Source organism: Ambystoma mexicanum, chromosome 2p, assembly GCF_040938575.1.
Source record: "Ambystoma mexicanum isolate Mex_15411 chromosome 2p, UKY_AmexF1_1, whole genome shotgun sequence".
In the NCBI taxonomy this organism is placed as follows: domain Eukaryota; kingdom Metazoa; phylum Chordata; class Amphibia; order Caudata; family Ambystomatidae; genus Ambystoma; species Ambystoma mexicanum.
In genome coordinates, this window is record NC_090923.1 from 333,472,392 (window position 1) to 333,490,827 (window position 18,436).

At 44.5% G+C, this 18,436-nt stretch overlaps 1 protein-coding gene across 1 annotated transcript in view; it reads left to right on the forward strand.

Annotated features, from left to right (window-relative positions):
• Positions 1–18,436, forward strand: part of CCDC66 (coiled-coil domain containing 66) — a 561,787-nt gene that overhangs the window by 179,999 nt on the left and 363,352 nt on the right. The window contains exons 5-6 of the mRNA XM_069643663.1: positions 41–179; positions 15,339–15,442. Coding sequence (XP_069499764.1) covers positions 41–179; positions 15,339–15,442 — 243 coding nt within the window. The remainder of the gene's footprint in view (positions 1–40; positions 180–15,338; positions 15,443–18,436) is intronic.

Below are 18,436 nucleotides of genomic sequence, written 5' to 3' on the forward strand. Positions count from 1 at the left end.
TAATTGGTATTCTTTTATTTCTGGTGCAAATAATTTTCAGAGGATAATGATTCATCAAAAGAAGAGAGTATTAATGGATTGGTCCGAAAAGCTTCTGATGCTTCGTCTGTGCAGGAAGGAAAGAATTCTTCATGTGAACAACACGAAGCAGGAACCCTAATGGCTCAGAAGGATCACATGTGAGTTGCATTGCTCTCCATCACATTTCCTAGTAGAATTGCTTTGTCCTTAAAGGAATACCATCATATTTCTAGGTGCAAGTCATCAGATGTTGGTAAAACTGCAGTGCTCACAGGACTCGGGTAGTGCCTTGCCCGCCTTATGTTGCTAATCCTTTGAATCGCCCCATAAAGGCGAGAAAGAACTTACTGTACGTGGACAGTCATGGGTTCAATCTGGTCCTTAAAACCAAATAGCAATACTAGGTTACACAGCTGCTCTCTTTTGGGCCCAATCTGGGTACGTAGTTATACAAAGTTCAAAGCAATATAAGCAGGTATCAAAAATGTATAATGCTTAATTAAAAAAATAGATGAGTCTGTTTCATGGTTGAGTATCCAGAACGATTATTTATCCTAAAGAAATTCAAAAAAAAAAATGTCACTAATGAATTCTTAGTGAGGGAGCAATTGCCACAATCCATACATAATTCAGACTGAAATATGCCAATGCATTTCGGAAATAATTTCCTTCTTCAGGGCAAGTCTAGTAATCAACATGGATATGTACAAACACATTAACATCATAATAAGCACATTTGTTGTGAAAAATAAAAGAAAATGTAACCTACCGATCAGCAGTGTTTTCAATAGTTGGTGGATAGAAAAGACAAAATAAGAATACCCTATAAGTGATAGGAAATGTAAATCAATAGCAACATAAGGCAATGAGGGGTTTAGTTTTACCTTATTGGTGTGGCAAATGGTGTAGAACAAAGCGTACATGCCCACAGAGAAATGGGCCAACAGCAATATCGTAGATAGCAGGGGTAAATATAAAATCCACTTATGTTCGTAACAAATCGAATCTGGTAATCGAAAAAGAGGATCAGATCAGATGCCTCGTCATTACTGGCATATGCTTGTATTTAATAAGGTCAAAGTGATGAAATATACCTTTTAAGTACGTGGAGCGTGCAGATCCTCCTGTGTGTGGCTTCACTGCAGTAACTCGGACTGCCGTGTTAAGCCGTTGCCGGGACAATGGTACTTTTATAGCACACGTGGCAAATCGAATCTAGTAGTCAAAAAGAGAGGATCAAATCAGATGCCTCATTATTTACTGGCATACGAGTGTGTGTAATGAGATAGGAGCGGTGTGTTGAGCATGAATCTAATACCTTTAGGCACACGGAGCGTGCGAATCCTCCTGTGTGTGGCTTCACTGCAGTAACTCAGACTGCTCCGTTAAGCCGTTGCTACTACGACGGTTCTTTTGTAGCACACATGACCGCTTCGCAACAGCGGGTGGTCACGAATTAAGTTATGTAGCAGGTGATAGCCTGCGGAAATGAAGACATTAAATATTTGAGGTATGCCGTATCCATGCCCACAATTGTGATAGCAAAAAATAGGAAAGAACAAAAATCATAAAAATGGAAGAAATACTTCATGGTTGAAGCGCAAGTAAAGGCAGCAGAAAGCGATATTCCTAAACTCCACGCGAACACCAGTATGTGAACAACTGGATCAATAAATGCAAGTACTGGAATCAACCTCGTATGCTAAAGATGATCAAGATCCAGCCTCTTCGCGGAAGGTGACACCCGTGGGTGGCACCTTGGGTCCCAGACGACATCTGGGACATGCGGTAAGGCTGATTTAGGTGACACAAAGCAAAGTTTCAAACTGGAAATAGTATGAATTCTCGGAACATGTAGTCAAATACACAATAGGAAGCACACTGGAGGCACAAACAGTAATGTATCTCAAACATAACAGTGATGGTTGATTTCTTCATTCAAACCATTCGGAACCAGACTGCAAAGTTTGTCGATCCAAAATGTCTCCCTGCGATTAAGGCGCAGTCCCAAATCTCATGGGGATTGTTCTTGGTCAGAACTTCTAGGATCGAAAAACTTGATTTGTGAGAGGTTATGATTGTTCGAGGCCCAATGGCGGGCCACAGCTGAATTAGGGTTGGAGTTGCGGATACAAGACTGGTGTTCGTTCTACCGTGTCTTCGCCACTCTGGTTGACTGGCCCACGTAGTATTTCCCACATGGGCATTTGATGCCGTATATGATGTTCATACTGTCACATGTACCGAATGTCTTCAGAAGAATCTTCTTACCTGTTTGTGGTTGAAAAATAACATTACCTTTGATAACTGAGTTGCAATTGATCCAGTGTAAACAGGGAAATGTACCGCGCTGTGTGATCAATTTCTTCAAGGGTGGTCTTGTATGTACCAGTTCATCCCTGAGGTTCCTATTTCTTTGATAGGCAAAAACAGGGGGCTCATTGAATAGATTTTGTACTCGTATCATTCTTAAAAATGCTCCAGTGTTTCTTGATGGTTTTCTTAATTTTATTACTCTGGATGGAGAATTTAGATACATATACTGGTGACTTAAGCTCCCTTGTTGGTTTCTTCGGAGCAGATAGTAGATCTTTGCGTTCAAGGGAACTGACCCTTTCAACTGCAAGATCTAATTCTTCTTGGTGGTATCCTCGTTTCAAAAATTTCTCCTTCATAGTCAATTGCTGTGATATACAGTCATCAGGATCACTAACGATCTTTTTCACTCGCAGTTGTATAACTACGTACCCAGATTGGGCCCAAAAGAGAGCGGCTGTGTGACCTAGTATTGCTAATTGGTCTTTAGCTTTTGTTGGATTTCTTTTGAGTCAGGGTGTCTCCAGACTTATCACAGCCAGCTCCTTCAGAACTACTATTCTGAACATTTAACTTTTCTCATTTTCTACATTGACTTTAATATTTAGAGTAATTTTTGAATTTTGTGGTGCCCATTCATCTCTCCGTTTGCCTTCAATCTAGTCCTTATACAGGAAACAAACCTTAGTACGTAGCATGAGTTATGAAATGGGGCTAACATAGATATTTGACTTCTTACTCTAAATATTCCAGAGGGTTGCCAGCATTAATTTGGCGGTTTGTGGTAATTAAGCACATGGAAACCCTTGCAGATGAGGAGGGAAGGGTGCTGTTTTTAGCAGTGGATATAAGGGGTCACCTTGTAGTGATAGTTGGCACTTATGCACCACAAATAAACAGCCCTGAATATTACGACTGAGTAACATTTCAATTAAGTTTAGTGGGGCAGTCGTAATATGGGTGGAGGTGGTGATTTCACTGCTGTAATGGATACTGGTGTTGATTGTTCCCACAAGCCCAGTAGAGTCTTGTCTCGGTCAACAAGAAACAGAAAGCAAGTCTGTGAGCTGCATGAGTTAGTAGATGTATGGAGGCTGCGGCATCCACTGGATAGGGAGTTCACACTTTAGTCTCAACCGCACCAGACTGCCACCCGCATTCTTTTCTTATCTGGCATGAAAATGGGTTGTGTTCAAGAGTGTGAAATTCTGCCTTGCACAGTATCGGACCATTCGCCGGTAATGCTTTGGCTCACGGTCCCACTCGCAAAGCCTCACACATGCACATTGCGCTTCAAGTCTGAGGCCCTCACAGATAACGCATTCTGTAAGGAACTATGTATGAAATAGTGCAGTATTTTGAGGTGAATAGGGGCATGGTGACTAAACATGTCTCCCTATGGGAGGCCTTCCAGTGCTTTGTTAGGGGGATGTGCATATCTAAAGGGGCAAGGTCCCTAAAGGTAATCAAGGTTGCACTCAATAAGTGGGAGTCCACTCTGAGGGACCTGGAATGAAAGCACCAGAAAGCAATGGCCCGGTTTTACTTGGAGACTCCAGCGATGCACTACAGAAATTTCAGGAAGCTGCCGCTATGAGGTGAAATGCATGGTTTGGCTGCATCAGGCCAGGCTGTATGGGGAGGGTCAGAGACCAAGTAGAACCCTTGCTTGGCTGCTGAAATTGGATTGAAAGCCTACCTCCAAACGGGAAGCCCAATATTCACACTTTCATCTTAACATTTTTAAAGAGTTCTACTTTGCGCTAAACTCGTCCAAACTGACAAGATCCAGGGATCAAATCCATCACTGTAGACGAAATGAGTCATTTCTGTCTCACAGCTGATCAGGCAGAGGCATTTTGCCCGCCATTTACTGAGCAGGAGGTATACCGGCCATATTGCAGTTACCCGGGGATAAAACAAAAGTCCCTGATGGCCTCACCTCCTAGCTTTTATAAGAATTTTATAGACTTTTTTTTTTGTTTCGCAACAACTACACATGTACAGCAAAGCATTCAAATGCAGGCTGGGCCCTGATCCAACCAAGGAGGCAACTATTATCCTTTTCCTGAAGCTGCCAAGAATCCTTATAAATGTAGACAATAAGAGTTTGGACCAAACGGCTGTTGCCTATGATACTTCAAAGTATTGTGGCTGGCCTGGCGGGGGTTCATTCCAGGAAGGTCGGTCTCCTATAACCTGTTCGGGCTCAAGAAAGCTTTAGAGGGACTCCAGGTTTAAACCTATGGGCCAACCTTAGTATAAGAATACAAATTCAATACAAAAAGGCACTATGTAATAGTTTGTTCATGATATTCAGGAATATAAATGTGTCCCTCTAAATTCACATGGATATAGAAGTCCAAAATGAGAATGTTCGGGCTCATACACTTAGTGGACTCAGATAGTCCAGCGACAGCGGTCCTGCTTGATGCAGAGAAGGCTTTCGACTCAGTGGCCATATTTATTTGCAATGCCCTACAAGATGGTTATCTCCCCACCTTTTATTAAGTTGGTTCAGCTCCTCTACACTCAGCCCCTAGCCAGAATACTGATTGACGGACTTCTGTTGTGGGCCAATGCCCCTCTGCATAGGAACCCGGTAGTATTTTGCCGCTATTTTTTGCCCTGGCAACCTAGTTCAGGGAGAATCATATACACGGGCCTTCAATTCTCTACAGACATGTTTCTCCTAGTCCTGTACGCTGGCATGCTTTTTCGTACAACAACCTCGCTTAAATCTTCCTTCCATAATGCGAGCCATAAAACAATTTGGTGACTTCACAGGATTTCAAATGAATGCCTTTAAATCAATACAATTTCCTCTTGCAGAAGTACAGGGACACCATTCTGAAATTGCCGGCCTGCATGGTATCATGAGCACATGCGTTACCTAGGTATTGAACTTGCAAAGGGCAAAGAACAGCTACTGGTGGTAAATTTTGATCCGGCCCTTAAAATGGATTACGATATAGAAATGGCATAGTCTCCTGCTGTCAATGATTGGTAGGATAGCCCTAATCAAAATGGTAGTGTAAACGAGGTATCTTTATTTACCAATATACCGTTAACATTTGCCAAAGTGTACTTCAACCAACTAAGGAGCATCCTGCTGCGTTTTATTTGATCTAGAAAAACTGCTACTACTTGGTGGCTCGTGGCCAGTACCTTTCGCACTGTTACGACCCAACCCCAGATCGGTCCTATGTGCAGGTGCTGCAAGCTCTAGCTGCCCCGGCTCTGTTGAAATCATGCATATTTGCAAATAGTGACTTCTTCTATACTCTCCCCTGCTCCCAATATGATATATTCCCCAAATCCCATAATTCAGAGGGGGGCTTTATAAGGACCATGCAGAAACTAGGTCTTGAAACATGGTCCCAGAAGAGATGTTTATTTCCTTGAAAACAAACAAAAGCCTTGGTGGTAAGTCTGTGCTCAACCTCTTATTTCTGATGGCTGCACACCTGTAGCGTCCTTTACCAACATTTCCAACTCCCCGTCCACTTTCCAACTGCTATCAATGCAAGGTAAAAGCTGGTATTCCTAATGTACCATAGAATAGCAAACCTGCCAAGTACCATCTAAGTACTGTTGGCTGTGGATTGGACTGGACTGCCCTGCCGTTTGGATTGCTCCTGCAGCGCCGCCTCTGCTTTGCGCTGCATTGCGCCTGCCTTTCTTGTTGCCGTGTGTACGGCTTGGACTTTCTGTAAGCCAGGAGGACGTCTCACTGTGTGACACACAGTTTGCCTGGCCTTCGAACGAGGAAAGGAGGTGACTGCTTTCAAAGTACTGATTTGTCCTTGCCCACTTGCCTTGTTGTCCCTCACTTGCCTTGTTCCCCGGGAGGGGAAACATTTCTTGTTACACTAGTTTTTTTGCTGCCTTACCGCCTTACCAGCGCTGCCCTGGAGGTGTGGTTAACGTTCTTTCTTTTGTGTTCCTCCCCCCTAGGTTTCCCTTTTAGAGGAGGCCCCGCCCCCCTGTGCCGTGTGACGGCCAGGAAGCCTCTTTGAAAACCAGCCTCCTCGCGCACCCGCGCCGCGCACCTGCCAAGTACCATCTAAGTACTGTTGGCTGTGGATTGGACTGGACTGCCCTGCCGTTTGGATTGCTCCTGCAGCGCCGCCTCTGCTTTGCGCTGCATTGCGCCTGCCTTTCCTGTTGCCGTGTGTACGGCTTGGACTTTCTGTAAGCCAGGAGGACGTCTCACTGTGTGACACACAGTTTGCCTGGCCTTCGAACGAGGAAAGGAGGTGACTGCTTTCAAAGTACTGATTTGTCCTTGCCCACTTGCCTTGTTGTCCCTCACTTGTGTTACACTAGTTTTTTTGCTACTTTACCGCCTTACCAGCGCTGCCCTGGAGGTGTGGTTAACGTTCTTTCTTTTGTGTTCCTCCCCCCCTATGTTTCCCTTTTAGAGGGGGCCCCGCCCCCCTGTGCCGTGTGACGGCCAGGAAGCCTCTTTGAAAACCAGCCTCCTCGCGCACCCGCGCTGCGCACCCGCCAAGTACCATCTAAGTACTGTTGGCTGTTCGCGGTTCGCGTGGAGCGCGGAGGCGGCTCCTAGACCTCCAGTAGCGTTTTGCATGGTATAGTGTGGCGAGTGCTCAGGTTTTCCCTTTGACACTGTTATTGCGCAATCCACTCGACATCTTTGTTGTAAATTCCGGTACTGCGGCCCACCAGGTCGTATACAGCGGGGTCAGCTTCTGGTGAGTTTCCTTGAGTGCGGTGCTCTCTTCTTGGTGTCTAAGGCACGATAGACATGTACCTGCTGTGTACCTGCTCTGGCATAATTTCAAAATGTTTTTCTTATGTGCTTAGAGTTTATGTTTACACCTTGGTAAACTTCTTAGTGAATCTACGGAGGAAATTTCAAGAAGTGTAGGCCTGTGCTATTGCATTACTTGGCCCTTAGTTGTTTGGCACCACCCTTCTCCTTGGATAAAAAGGGGTGGTTTTCATTGTTTGGTTTTGGGGCGTGTATAGGTGTTGAGCATGAGCCCAACTTTAAGAAGTGGCTGTAAAACTGGCTCACATCCGCAGGAACCCGCCCAAGAGTCTGTTGTTAACACCCAACTCACCCTTCCCCCTCAATTTCTGGCAGCATCTGACCTCTCACCATCTATGGCTGCCTCACTAATAGAGAGGGGGGCTGGGCTGGGCCATGAGGGGTGTAATGAGACTGTCTCAACGGTTGTACCACCTTTGGTCTTCCCCCAATCCCTACATGGTTTGCCCCCGTCTTCGGCAGTGTCAACCTTCTCAGTCCAAGAAGCCAATGAGTATGTTGGGGAAGAGGATGACGTTACTAATCATGGTCACGAATTAGATTGTTCGCCTATCCAAGGCCGTCGAGGCCTTTCTTGTTTCGCCGACACTTCTATGCTGGCCCCCACCATTGTTAGTGAACTAAGCAAAAGAGTGCGTCTCTCGTTGGGACCCTCGTCTCCTGCGTCGACTGCTTTTCCCTTTCGTGAACAAGTTCACTTTCATCTTCCCTCAGAAACCAACAGTGAAAAAGATGGCGACATCGGGACTATCCCGTCGACCTCCCAGAATAGGGGTTTGGAAGGGGGAGCCGCCTCTTTCTATGATAATATTCAGACTGGTGAAGAGTTGTCTGTAGGGCCCTTTCCTTTAGGAGGTGTGGACCCCTTCTCTTCGGTGAAAGATGAGGCAGACCTTGCAGCCCGAAGGGGTGAAGTGAGATCGGCATCTACCCCAGAGGACTTTTGCTCACACACTCAGCTCAATGAACCTTCCAACTTTCCTGTAATCTCACGTATTCTCAACTTGCTGGATAAGGGTCATGAGCTTACACATTGCTCCATAAGGGAGATGCAGTCTTCACTATCGTTTATGAAAGACAAGATGGCCAGATTGGAAGGTTTTATTATAGCAGAAGAACATTCCAGATCCTTCTATCTGGCCCAATTTCAAAAAATGCTGGAGAATGTTCCAGATAGAGTAATTCAGCACCCTTCTACTATTTTGACTTACACTCAAGGTTCCCAAACCGACCCGGGAACTTGCCCTATAGTTTCCTCACAGATTCCTTGTTTTGAGGTTGCGAAAGGGGATAAGCGGGTTATGTTGGAGCATGCAAACTCGGAGGCCATAGGCTTGGTGGAGGTTCTTAAACTCCAGCACGACCGTCTATTACAGATAGAGCAACTTCTTCATAAGATGGCCGCAACCGAGCATCATTTGGATCCCATAGATCCCCCAAGAGAGGCATCCAAAGTTTCTCCAGGTTTTGCTGCTCCTCCTGACAGCCCCTCCCCCCTGATTGACATTATTGAGGCCCTGCCTAGTCCTGTATCGATGGCGGCGGATGTATCCCCGGATTTGGAGGAAGGACCTGTGGTGCATGAAGGAAGACATTTTGTCTCGCGAAAAGCAAGGAAGTCCTTCCTAAGAGCTCAAAAACGCCTAAACCTTACCAAGGCTAGTCAGAAGAAAGCTACCCCTAAAACACCAACTCCCGGTTGTGCCCAGTTGCCCTCTGAATCTAAAGTACTCTTGGGTACTGGGACTAGCCACGATGATCTTGGTCTAGTCTTATATGATCTTAATGAGGAAAGCAGGAAACACCTACAGATTGCAGCGTTGAAAAAGGGCAATATTCAGATCGCCCCATATGGCCCACAAGGAACTCCCACGGTCAAGCTGCAATCTCAGCTTCATTCCTTCTTTCCCAATATCCAACCTAGAAAGGCGAGCACTACGATTCCAGCCGAGGGCACCGTGACATCTGCTGTGAGCCCAACTAGCGCCCCCTTACAGTTGGAAAGAGTGTCGGATGGTAAGGCAGTAGCTGCCATTCCTTCTGCACATCTCCTTGTGGTAGTTGAAGATCGCGCTTGTCCCCCCCTCCTTTCAGAAGCACCTGTGATTCTGGCGTCCCCGGTACGCCCTCCCAGTGTGGAGGTTGTGCACTCCCCACATACAGTGGCAGGGAAATCCATTCCTGACACCCTGTCTTTCATACATACACCAAAGGACATGAAACTAATCCTGGGTTGGACTAGTAATCCAGAGATAAATGGCCCTGCCCGTATAAATAGGTCTTTTTTGATGAATTCGTTTTTCCATATTCCAGCGCTTAGGAATCTTTCATCCAAGGACCTTGATTGGGTCAAATTGGCAACTCTTAACAATCAGAGAGCCCTCTGCAGAGTCCAATCGCAGATTATAACTAAGATGCTGATGGAGTTTGCTGAGGACTTTCATTCCATTGGTCACATACCATGCCTATTTTCGGATATGGATAGTGCATGGGCCTTTCTTGACTGGGTGCCTCCCACTTTGCCAGTATGTCCAGTGGGTCCAGGCATAGATTCGTCTGACTCCCAGGTTACTCAATTATCACTCCAACTAGCATCGCTAACCCAAGCACTGAGTGGGCTGGCTTGGCTGGAACCTTTGATAAAAACAGCTGCAGCCATTAAAGGGCCCACTCCGGGCTCATAATTGGCCAGTCTGACCATCTCATCTTGGAATTGTTGTGGCTTGGGCAACCTGGCAGGATGGCATAAGCGGGTTGTCCCTGAGAAGAAACCAGACATATTATTTCTTCAGGAAACGATGAGCCTAAATGAGATTACTCTCGATGGTTATTCCAGTTTTTCTGTTCCAGCCAGCCGCATACTTGCAGGCCGTCCTTCCGGGGGTATCGCTGTTCTTATTAAAAATGGTCTCAAAGCTGTGGCCTCTATACTGGATACCTCGATATCATGCATTTTGGTGGAGTTGTCGTTTGAAACCACCAAGGTCTCACCCTTGCTTCTAATGTCGCTGTATTGGAATCCTAAGTCAGTCTCTCTTGTCTTTTGGAGGATCTGGATAGGATTTTGGGCCATGTCTCTGTCTCGTGCCCCAATCACGAAATTGTGATCGGTGGCGATTTAAACTCATACCTACAGTTTTCTAATATAACATGCTCTCCTACTTCCTGTTCCTCCTACGCTCAACAAGCTTCTCTTGGAGGGCAACAACTGACAAGTTTCTTTGAAAAATGGGGCATTTACCCAATTCACTTGGCACCTCATTCTCTACAGACTTCATGGTCTCGGGGCAATGCTTCTTCCCTCATCGACTATGTCCTGGCATCCAAAGTGTGCTCTGGGTTGCTTGATCCAATCTCAATTTTAGATCTGGGCCTGAGCGACCACCGCATGCTGTGCTCGAAATTCCATATGAGGTGTGATGCCTATATGTCGTCACCTCCTGCCTGTTTGGCGGCTCCCAACAGAAGTACCATCTCTGTCAACTGGAATCCCGTCGTGTGCAGGAAACTGGTGTTTCTGGTGAATAGAGACCTTATAGTTTGCCATGACGACTCCATATCGTTGGGGAATATCGAAAAAATTAACGAAAGAAATATCAATATGATCCAGACACACCTCGTATCTTTAGCGAAGGATGTTCTGTGTAAAGGTATCCCTCTGGATACCCATCCAAACTTGAATCAGATTGCAATCTTAAAAAAGCAAAAAAATCGCGAATTGGCCAACATAAGGAAAAAGTCACTCAGTCCTCCTATCTATCATCGTGAAAAAAACTATATCATTCAGCGCTTTAAGCACCTAATAAAGCCCCTACATCAAGCTGCCTTTACCTTCGTCAACCAACGTATGATTAGTCTGCTCTGCAAAAAAAAAACTCGAGACATATGGGCCATTTTAAGAAATCCGTCAGGTAAGGCAGATACTCGCTCTGTGGCGACCATCTCGGGACTGGAATGGGAGAAGTTTTTTTCCCAAAAATATGCTCTGCCAACTATGCATTCCAAAACAGAAAGTAGTTGTATGCTATTGTCCTTTCCGCGGGTTTGTCCCTGGGATGTAAAGGATATTATATGGGCAATCTCCCAATTGAATTTTTCTAAAGCAGCTGGGCCAGATGGGCTGCCCCCCTGCGTCCTAAAAGACGATCCCTATTTCTGGGCCAGATATCTCCTTCCTTGCTACCAGTTGATCTACAAAACTGGCAATATTCCAAAATCATGGCTGACCGCCATAATCATTCCAATACACAAAAAGGGTGCTCTAAGCAATCCTCTAAACTTTAGGCCTATTGCCCTTATAGATACAGCTGGGAAAATCTTTGCACGACTGATCTTGTCAGAACTAGAAGTCCATATACATGACCTAAACATTCTCTCAAAAGCCCAGGTCGGTTTTCGGAGAGCAATGGGCACTCAACTAAATGCTTCAATCTTAGCCCATCTCCTTCGGAATGCTCACTCCAAGTCAAATGGAACCACATACATGGCAGCACTGGATCTTTCAGCTGCATTTGATAATGTGCTTCGCACTCGGCTCTGGCAAAAGATGCTGTCTTAGGGTATACCATCTACACTAGTAGCGTTAATTGCAGCACTACACCGGAATACATCTTACAGGGTCCGTATCAATGCGGAAGGGTTATTGACTGACAACATACCTACGTACATAGGTGTCAAACAGGGCTGCAATTTGGCTGCGGTCCTATTCAATCTTTACCTTGCCGATATTGATAAAATTTGGCAGGGTTCCATTTCTTTTCCGGCAATACTGGGTTCCTTGCGGCTCCATTGGCTAGCATTTGCCGACGACGTCATAATATTCGATAGAGTGCCGTTTGGACTCCAAAATAAATTAAACCTGTTTGGCGAATACTGTAAACTGAATAACATGACTATCAACTCAGCCAAATCACACATATTGGTTTTTACTGCCAAAAAAAAGCTTCCGAGATTCAACCTTACAATAAATGCCCAGCCGATCTTGAGAAAAGAAGAGATCAAGTATTTGGGCTATCACCTATCGAATGGGACGTCTATTAGCAAATGGCGCACAGTGTTGAACGCGAAGTTTAACCCACTATTGGCCCAAATGAGAATTATTTTCATCAAATATTGTCGTTTTTCCCTCCTGCCTCTCATACAATACTATACCATGAAAATAGAGCCCATTCTTCTATATGCAGTTGACATGTGCCTTCTGAATTTGGGGCCCCTTCTAAATCTCCTACAAGGTAAACTTTGGAAGAAGATTTTGGGGCTTCCCGGATATCTACCCAACGCCATCATTATACATGAATTGGGCTTAATCCATTAGAAGATAAATATCTTTGGAGGATTGTAACTGCATTTTCTAAAATGATCTCCCCACCCCCAAATTCACTTTATGAGGACTTTCATGAAATGCTTGCTGGAAAGTGTCCAACTTCGATCTACACAGTAAAAGAGAAGATACAAGCGATCTTAACTTCATTAAATATGACGCTGGATGATTTGATTAATACCCCCGCTAAAGTTAAAAGGCGTTTCTTTAAAAATTCCTGGGCTCGCAATTCCGATCAGATTGGAGGCTATTCTTCCTTTACCAACTATGCCACCTTTAGGCATGCAGTTACACCGCGGCTGCCATATATTTTATGTTTTCTGGACAAAGTAGCAAGAAAGTCCTATATGCGCTTCCGCCTGGATCTTATCCAGACGGGTGCTCGTATTAGGAATTGGGACTGGTACAGGGTTTTGGCAAAATGGGAGGGATGCAGATTTTGCCTAGATACATCTGAGCCCGAAACTCTGGAACACCTTTTTATGTACTGCGATTTCTTTGCAAAGGATAGGCAATGTTGCTTGGACGCATATTTTACATCTTATTCTCTGTTTGAATGTCACCTAGTATGGCTAAGATGCATGCAGGGTAATTCAAATTCCATTATACTAGCAACTGCCAGACTGGTTGCAATAATTGAGGAGCAACTGCTGTCACTCAATAGGACCTTTTGGAGAGGGTAAATTTTTGGGTGCTTGAGATTTTGTCTTCCTTATGATTGATGGCATTAGCCAACTAGCTGTGGGAGTAGTTAAGTTGGTGGAGGGCTGCGATGCCAATTTATCATCATTGTCATGCTATGTTTGGTTTGCTATCTGATGTTTTAAGATTCCCATTTGCGACTACTGGTGATGTATTGGAAATATGTCTGTCTTTTTACTGTTTTTAGTTGTTCAAGTATTGATCAACTTTGATCAAACTGTTTTGTTTTACATGATTTCTATGTGTTATGTATTATTTGTAAAGGTGTAAATTAATTTTTGCTACCAAAACAAATAAAATAAAAAAAAAAAAAAAATAGAATAGCAAACAGTGATGAGTAGGCCACTGCTCAGCCCGCAGCAAGTGGGACAGGGATTTGCAATTTGAAGTGAGAGATGAGCAGTGGGGATAGATTTGTAATCAAGCCAGGAAAGTGTCATTTAATGACAGATACAAACTGGTACTTCAAAAGTATAGCCATCAAATATACTACGCCCAGATACAAACTGCATAGATACTATCCTGAGATAAAGCAAGAGTGTCGGAGGTGTCAGGCAGATTGTGCAGATTTCTTTCATTTAGCATGGGCTTGCAGGGATATGCATCGTTTTTGGGTAAAGGTCTTTGAAATAATTAGCCAAATACTTGAAGAACGGGTAACCGCGACACCAATGGCGGCACTATTGAACTACACCAGGGACATCTGCACTTATGGGCGTTGACTGGCAGGGCTGCTGTTTGTCCTGGCAAAGAGGAGTGTGGACAAGAGTTGGGGCAGGGGTATGCCTCCTACAGTTGTCACCTGGCTTAACGATGTCACATTCGCATACAATACAGAAGACCTTTTATAGGGAAATAATTGTACAGGCCAGAGGATTTTTGAGCAACCTACAGGAACAATTTGGTGACTAGAGCAAATCTGGGAATTGTGGCTTGGCGTTTAACCCTTTAGCGGGAATAGATGGAGATAGCAGACTTTTTTCTCATCCAAGGGTGCTGTGGGCCGGTTTCTGATCTGATAGATGGTCAGGATATGTCATTTTTGTGTGACAAGGTGGGAGGAGGAATCCTGGCGGGTAACTATGGCCCGGTGAACCTGGAATACATGCCCTGAACATTTATTGTCTTGGTATATTTCCCTAAATGTAGTGGTTGAATACTCTTGTGATGTGTTTCAGTGCTTTAATGAGAAAATGAAAAATAAAAAAAGATAATCATTGGAACCAAGACTTCTACGAATATTAGCAGCCCTCAGACGACCCGGAGGCGGCTCCTTCAGCTGACCAGTAACCACTCCAGTGTTCTGTTGAAGCCCAGCTCCTCTGGCCTTATCGCAAGAAGGCCTTCGTCAGTGCTTCAACCACTGGGGTAGTTGGAACAACCAGTCACTCCAAAGAAAGCTGTACTGGGGCTGCGCCTGAGTTCACCGGTGTACAATCGCTCCCTTCAAGCAAAGTATCGCATCTGTCTAGACTACCCTCAATGTAGGACCCAAGTAAGAAGAACAAGCCTGGAAACAAAGTCTTGAACCTCCAACCGTGATATCCGGCAAACCCTGAGCCAGGGGGGATACATCTACTATAGTTTTGCTTTCTCCACCTGTCTCCCAAATGGTAACTAGGGGGTGTAAAGTCCTCACTCTGACCTGACCTTTGGTGGTGGAACTTGGGTTCAGAATCCCTCCCTAGGCCTATCTTAGTGTGTTGGATTTAGATGCGTACTCACCTGAACTTATATCTAACTTTTGAAACTCTTATATTAATCATAACCACTGGTACTACAAATATCTATATAACTCTACTTTAAAAGTATATACCTTGGAACTGGTGACTTTTGGGCACAATGGTTGGACTTTATACGGTTGTGGCCATTCCAAAGAGGTGTGCATATTTTCTTTACTTTTGACTACTCCTCTGTTTTGCACTGATAACTGATTTCGATGCAATTTTAATTCCTCCCTCTTAGCTGTGGTGGCAGATTGTCCAATAATATCTAAGCCGTTTTAGGGCTTGTCTGCAGATGCAGCTTAGATAATTTTGAAGTATTCATTCATCAAGAATGTCACAATTGTTGTTCTGACGTGGGTCATGCTTTGAAATAACTTTTATTACTTCTCAACCTTAAATACATTCTTCAATGATAACAGTGGTATATATTAATACTATATTTTTCTGTTTTTAGCAAAAATACACAGCAAGATGGCGACTTGTTTAGTACCCTTGGTGAAAGAGAACGAGATAAAACATTTTTGGAAGAAAAGAAATCACAATGGAGAAAGGAACTGGGTGAATGCTTTATTGCTTTACATATTTCTTTATGTTGGCATATGAGTCATCTCAAATCTTATTTTATATAGGTAGAAGTTAATTCATTTGTTTTTTCCTTCATATTTATGTTTCCAAAAATATTAAGTGCCTTTTGCCATCAAGCATATGATTAGGAAATAACATTTTAATGTGTACAGTTTATATATGTAAATGTTTCAAAACAATAAACAGTACTACATTGTAACTGTTAATGCAGAACCATACCATATTGAATTAACCACAACAACATTTAAACAGTGAATGTTGTTGCAGATTAATATAATTGTCCCTATTGTAGATCTACTTACTCTATCTTCAGTCTCTCACTCCTTCCCAACTGTTTTGGTAAGCCTGTACCATAGTCTGGATTGGAAAAAGATTCTAAAAAAAAAGATATAGTCCAGTTGAGAAGTTTGTAGTGGGGTTGGTATGCAGGATCCTCTGTGACGAATCCAGTGGAGTCCTCACGGATTCCCCGACAGTAACCTCCTCCCATGTAGCCAGGGACTGTCAGCCACTACCTCCCTCCTAGCTTCCCCCAGGGACAGGATCAGAATCAAATGGGAAGAGACAGCCACCACTGAGATGTTGGGGCTTCATTAGATGAGACCTGATAGCCCCCATTTGCCCATGAAGAAAACCCTTTATGCTCAATAACCTAATGGCTTACTGTCTTGCATCTGTTTACCCCTTTAAGGAAAATAGAAAATCCTTTTCCCAAAACCCTTCAGGCCAAATCTCTGTTCCCTGGTCTAAAAAGTAAAAGCTTCAAGAATACCTGTTCTAGTTCCCCCTTCATGTTGAACTGACATGTCATATGGAACTGTTAGGACAATTTCCCCAAGCAATCTGCATCAGTTCAATGGTCTCCAATTTCCACAAGCACCTTACAATGAGCAATGCAGAGCAGAAGGAGCCTCAAGCTTGTTGAGCGTGCTAGTTGTTTTCAGAAGGCACTTGTGCGCGTGCCATTTAAAGATTGAGTTATTGGAGGCTACTGTTCAAGAAGACGTTGCATCTCTCTCTGAGGCATCTGGAAGCTGGAAGCACGAACCGGAGTGGTGGAGCCAAGGAGCTCACCAGCAAAGAGGAAAAAGAAGGCTGCGCGAGCAGGACTTGGTGCAGAAATCACGCCAGTAACAAAGGGAAGTTTCTTGGCGTTGGGCAGCTGGCGAAAGCAACATCACCCTTACTGGGACCTGAAGGAAGGCAGCCGCAAGAGAAACCAGAAAGACATGGAAGCAATTCAGAGTGGAAACTGGTGGAAAAGCTACGCCACGCAAGCGCAAACGGGGCTAAACACCACACATGGCCGTTGACTCAACCCAAGCAAAGTGGGGACCCCAGGCATTTTCGGCGACTGAGCCAAACAGTTTGGGAACGTTGGAGCCACTGAGACAGAAACAATAAGAAGATTGTTTTCAGATCAAGCAGGCAAATGCGACCCTTAGCCACATGAGTGCATCGAATGCCGATAGGGGGGAAACTTGAAGCAAATGTTAAAACACCCAGAAATTCAGGACCAAAGAAGATGTATGAAATTTGTGGATGTAAAAGAGAAACATATCTATGGAAATTAGAAGTCCTGGCAGGCGTTGAGACCAGGCAGTTGCAAGTGCATAAGAAGTCCTGGCAGCGGAGTATACCAGGCAGTTGCAAATCTACATGAAGTCCCAAGAAAGGATTATGTTTGTGGAACAAAGGCAGAACTTTTCAAAAGACGGAACAGCAAGGTAAAATGACATTTTAGCTTAACAGGATTGTTGTGGATCAAGAAAGATGCAAAGAACTGCTAAACCAAGCAACATTGACACAGCATTGAAGAATCCAGGGGAAGGTGATCACCCTCTGGAACCAAGGTTCTGTTACCTTGGGGAACTTTATGTTGGATCTGTTCTATTTTCAATTATGAACACGTTTTGCAATCACCAGGTTAAAGACATTTACCTTTTCACCTTAATATTTGGTTTGTAGTGTGAGCGTCAGTATAGAACGTTTGGACACAAGGACGATTTTGATTTTGACATCCTGACACAGACAGATCCTTAGTTTTTGGTTTTAGCTAGGGAAATTCCTCTTGGAGCAGGGTCATAGAGGCTTTTTCTTGATCTGTTTGTTAATCAAAGTCAGTCAGTCAAACAACTTTATTCGGCCAGAAAGGCCATCCTACAAATACAATTATAAAACTAAAAATATGATTCTAATGCATGATAACAAAAACGCAACAAAGGAAGGACAACGGAACATTGCAAAAAACCGCCCCCTTTATGAAAGCCCCCAAACGGATCTGTAAACCAGTGGTTGGGTCCCGCCCGCCTCTAACCCCTGGTAGTTACCATACCGCCTCTGACCCAAATGTAGTCAAGGTAGTCAAATTTGCCCCTGAAAGGGGACTGTTGCCAGGGGGGGGTCCACAAGGGTGTGAATGGGAAATGAACCAGCTGTGATGACACTTTTCCATGACTGCCCGTGGCCATTGCACTTTTCCAAGATGGCCCTTGCCATGTGGCTGTCCCCAAAGACTAATTTAACAATAGCCATATTTCCTGAAGAATTGGGCAGTCTGGTACACTCCAACAAAGAGTCCCTGGACACAAACACACATTCCCCCACAGTCACCAACCAATGAAGACATTTGTTCCGAAGGGCGTCCCTTGGTTCTCTTGAATCGATGTATAGTTTTGGGACACCATGGAGCTGCTACAACCTTCACGTAAATGGTGCCCAGACGGAGGCCGACACAGGCCAGGGATTAGGGCACCAACCTCCCTCCCCACTGGGCGCAAAATGTCCTGGGCTCTCCTAACGGGGTTCCACAATGGTGAGGGCTCGATGCCCGAGACTGTAGTTTCGGTGATCTCCCTTTGTTCTAAAGATTCTGGGGGCAGGACCGCCTCTGGTCGGCTCCTCAAGGAAGGGGAGGCCTAGCCACAGAGGCATGGGACAGTCCAGAGTAAGAGGAGTGTTCCTTTA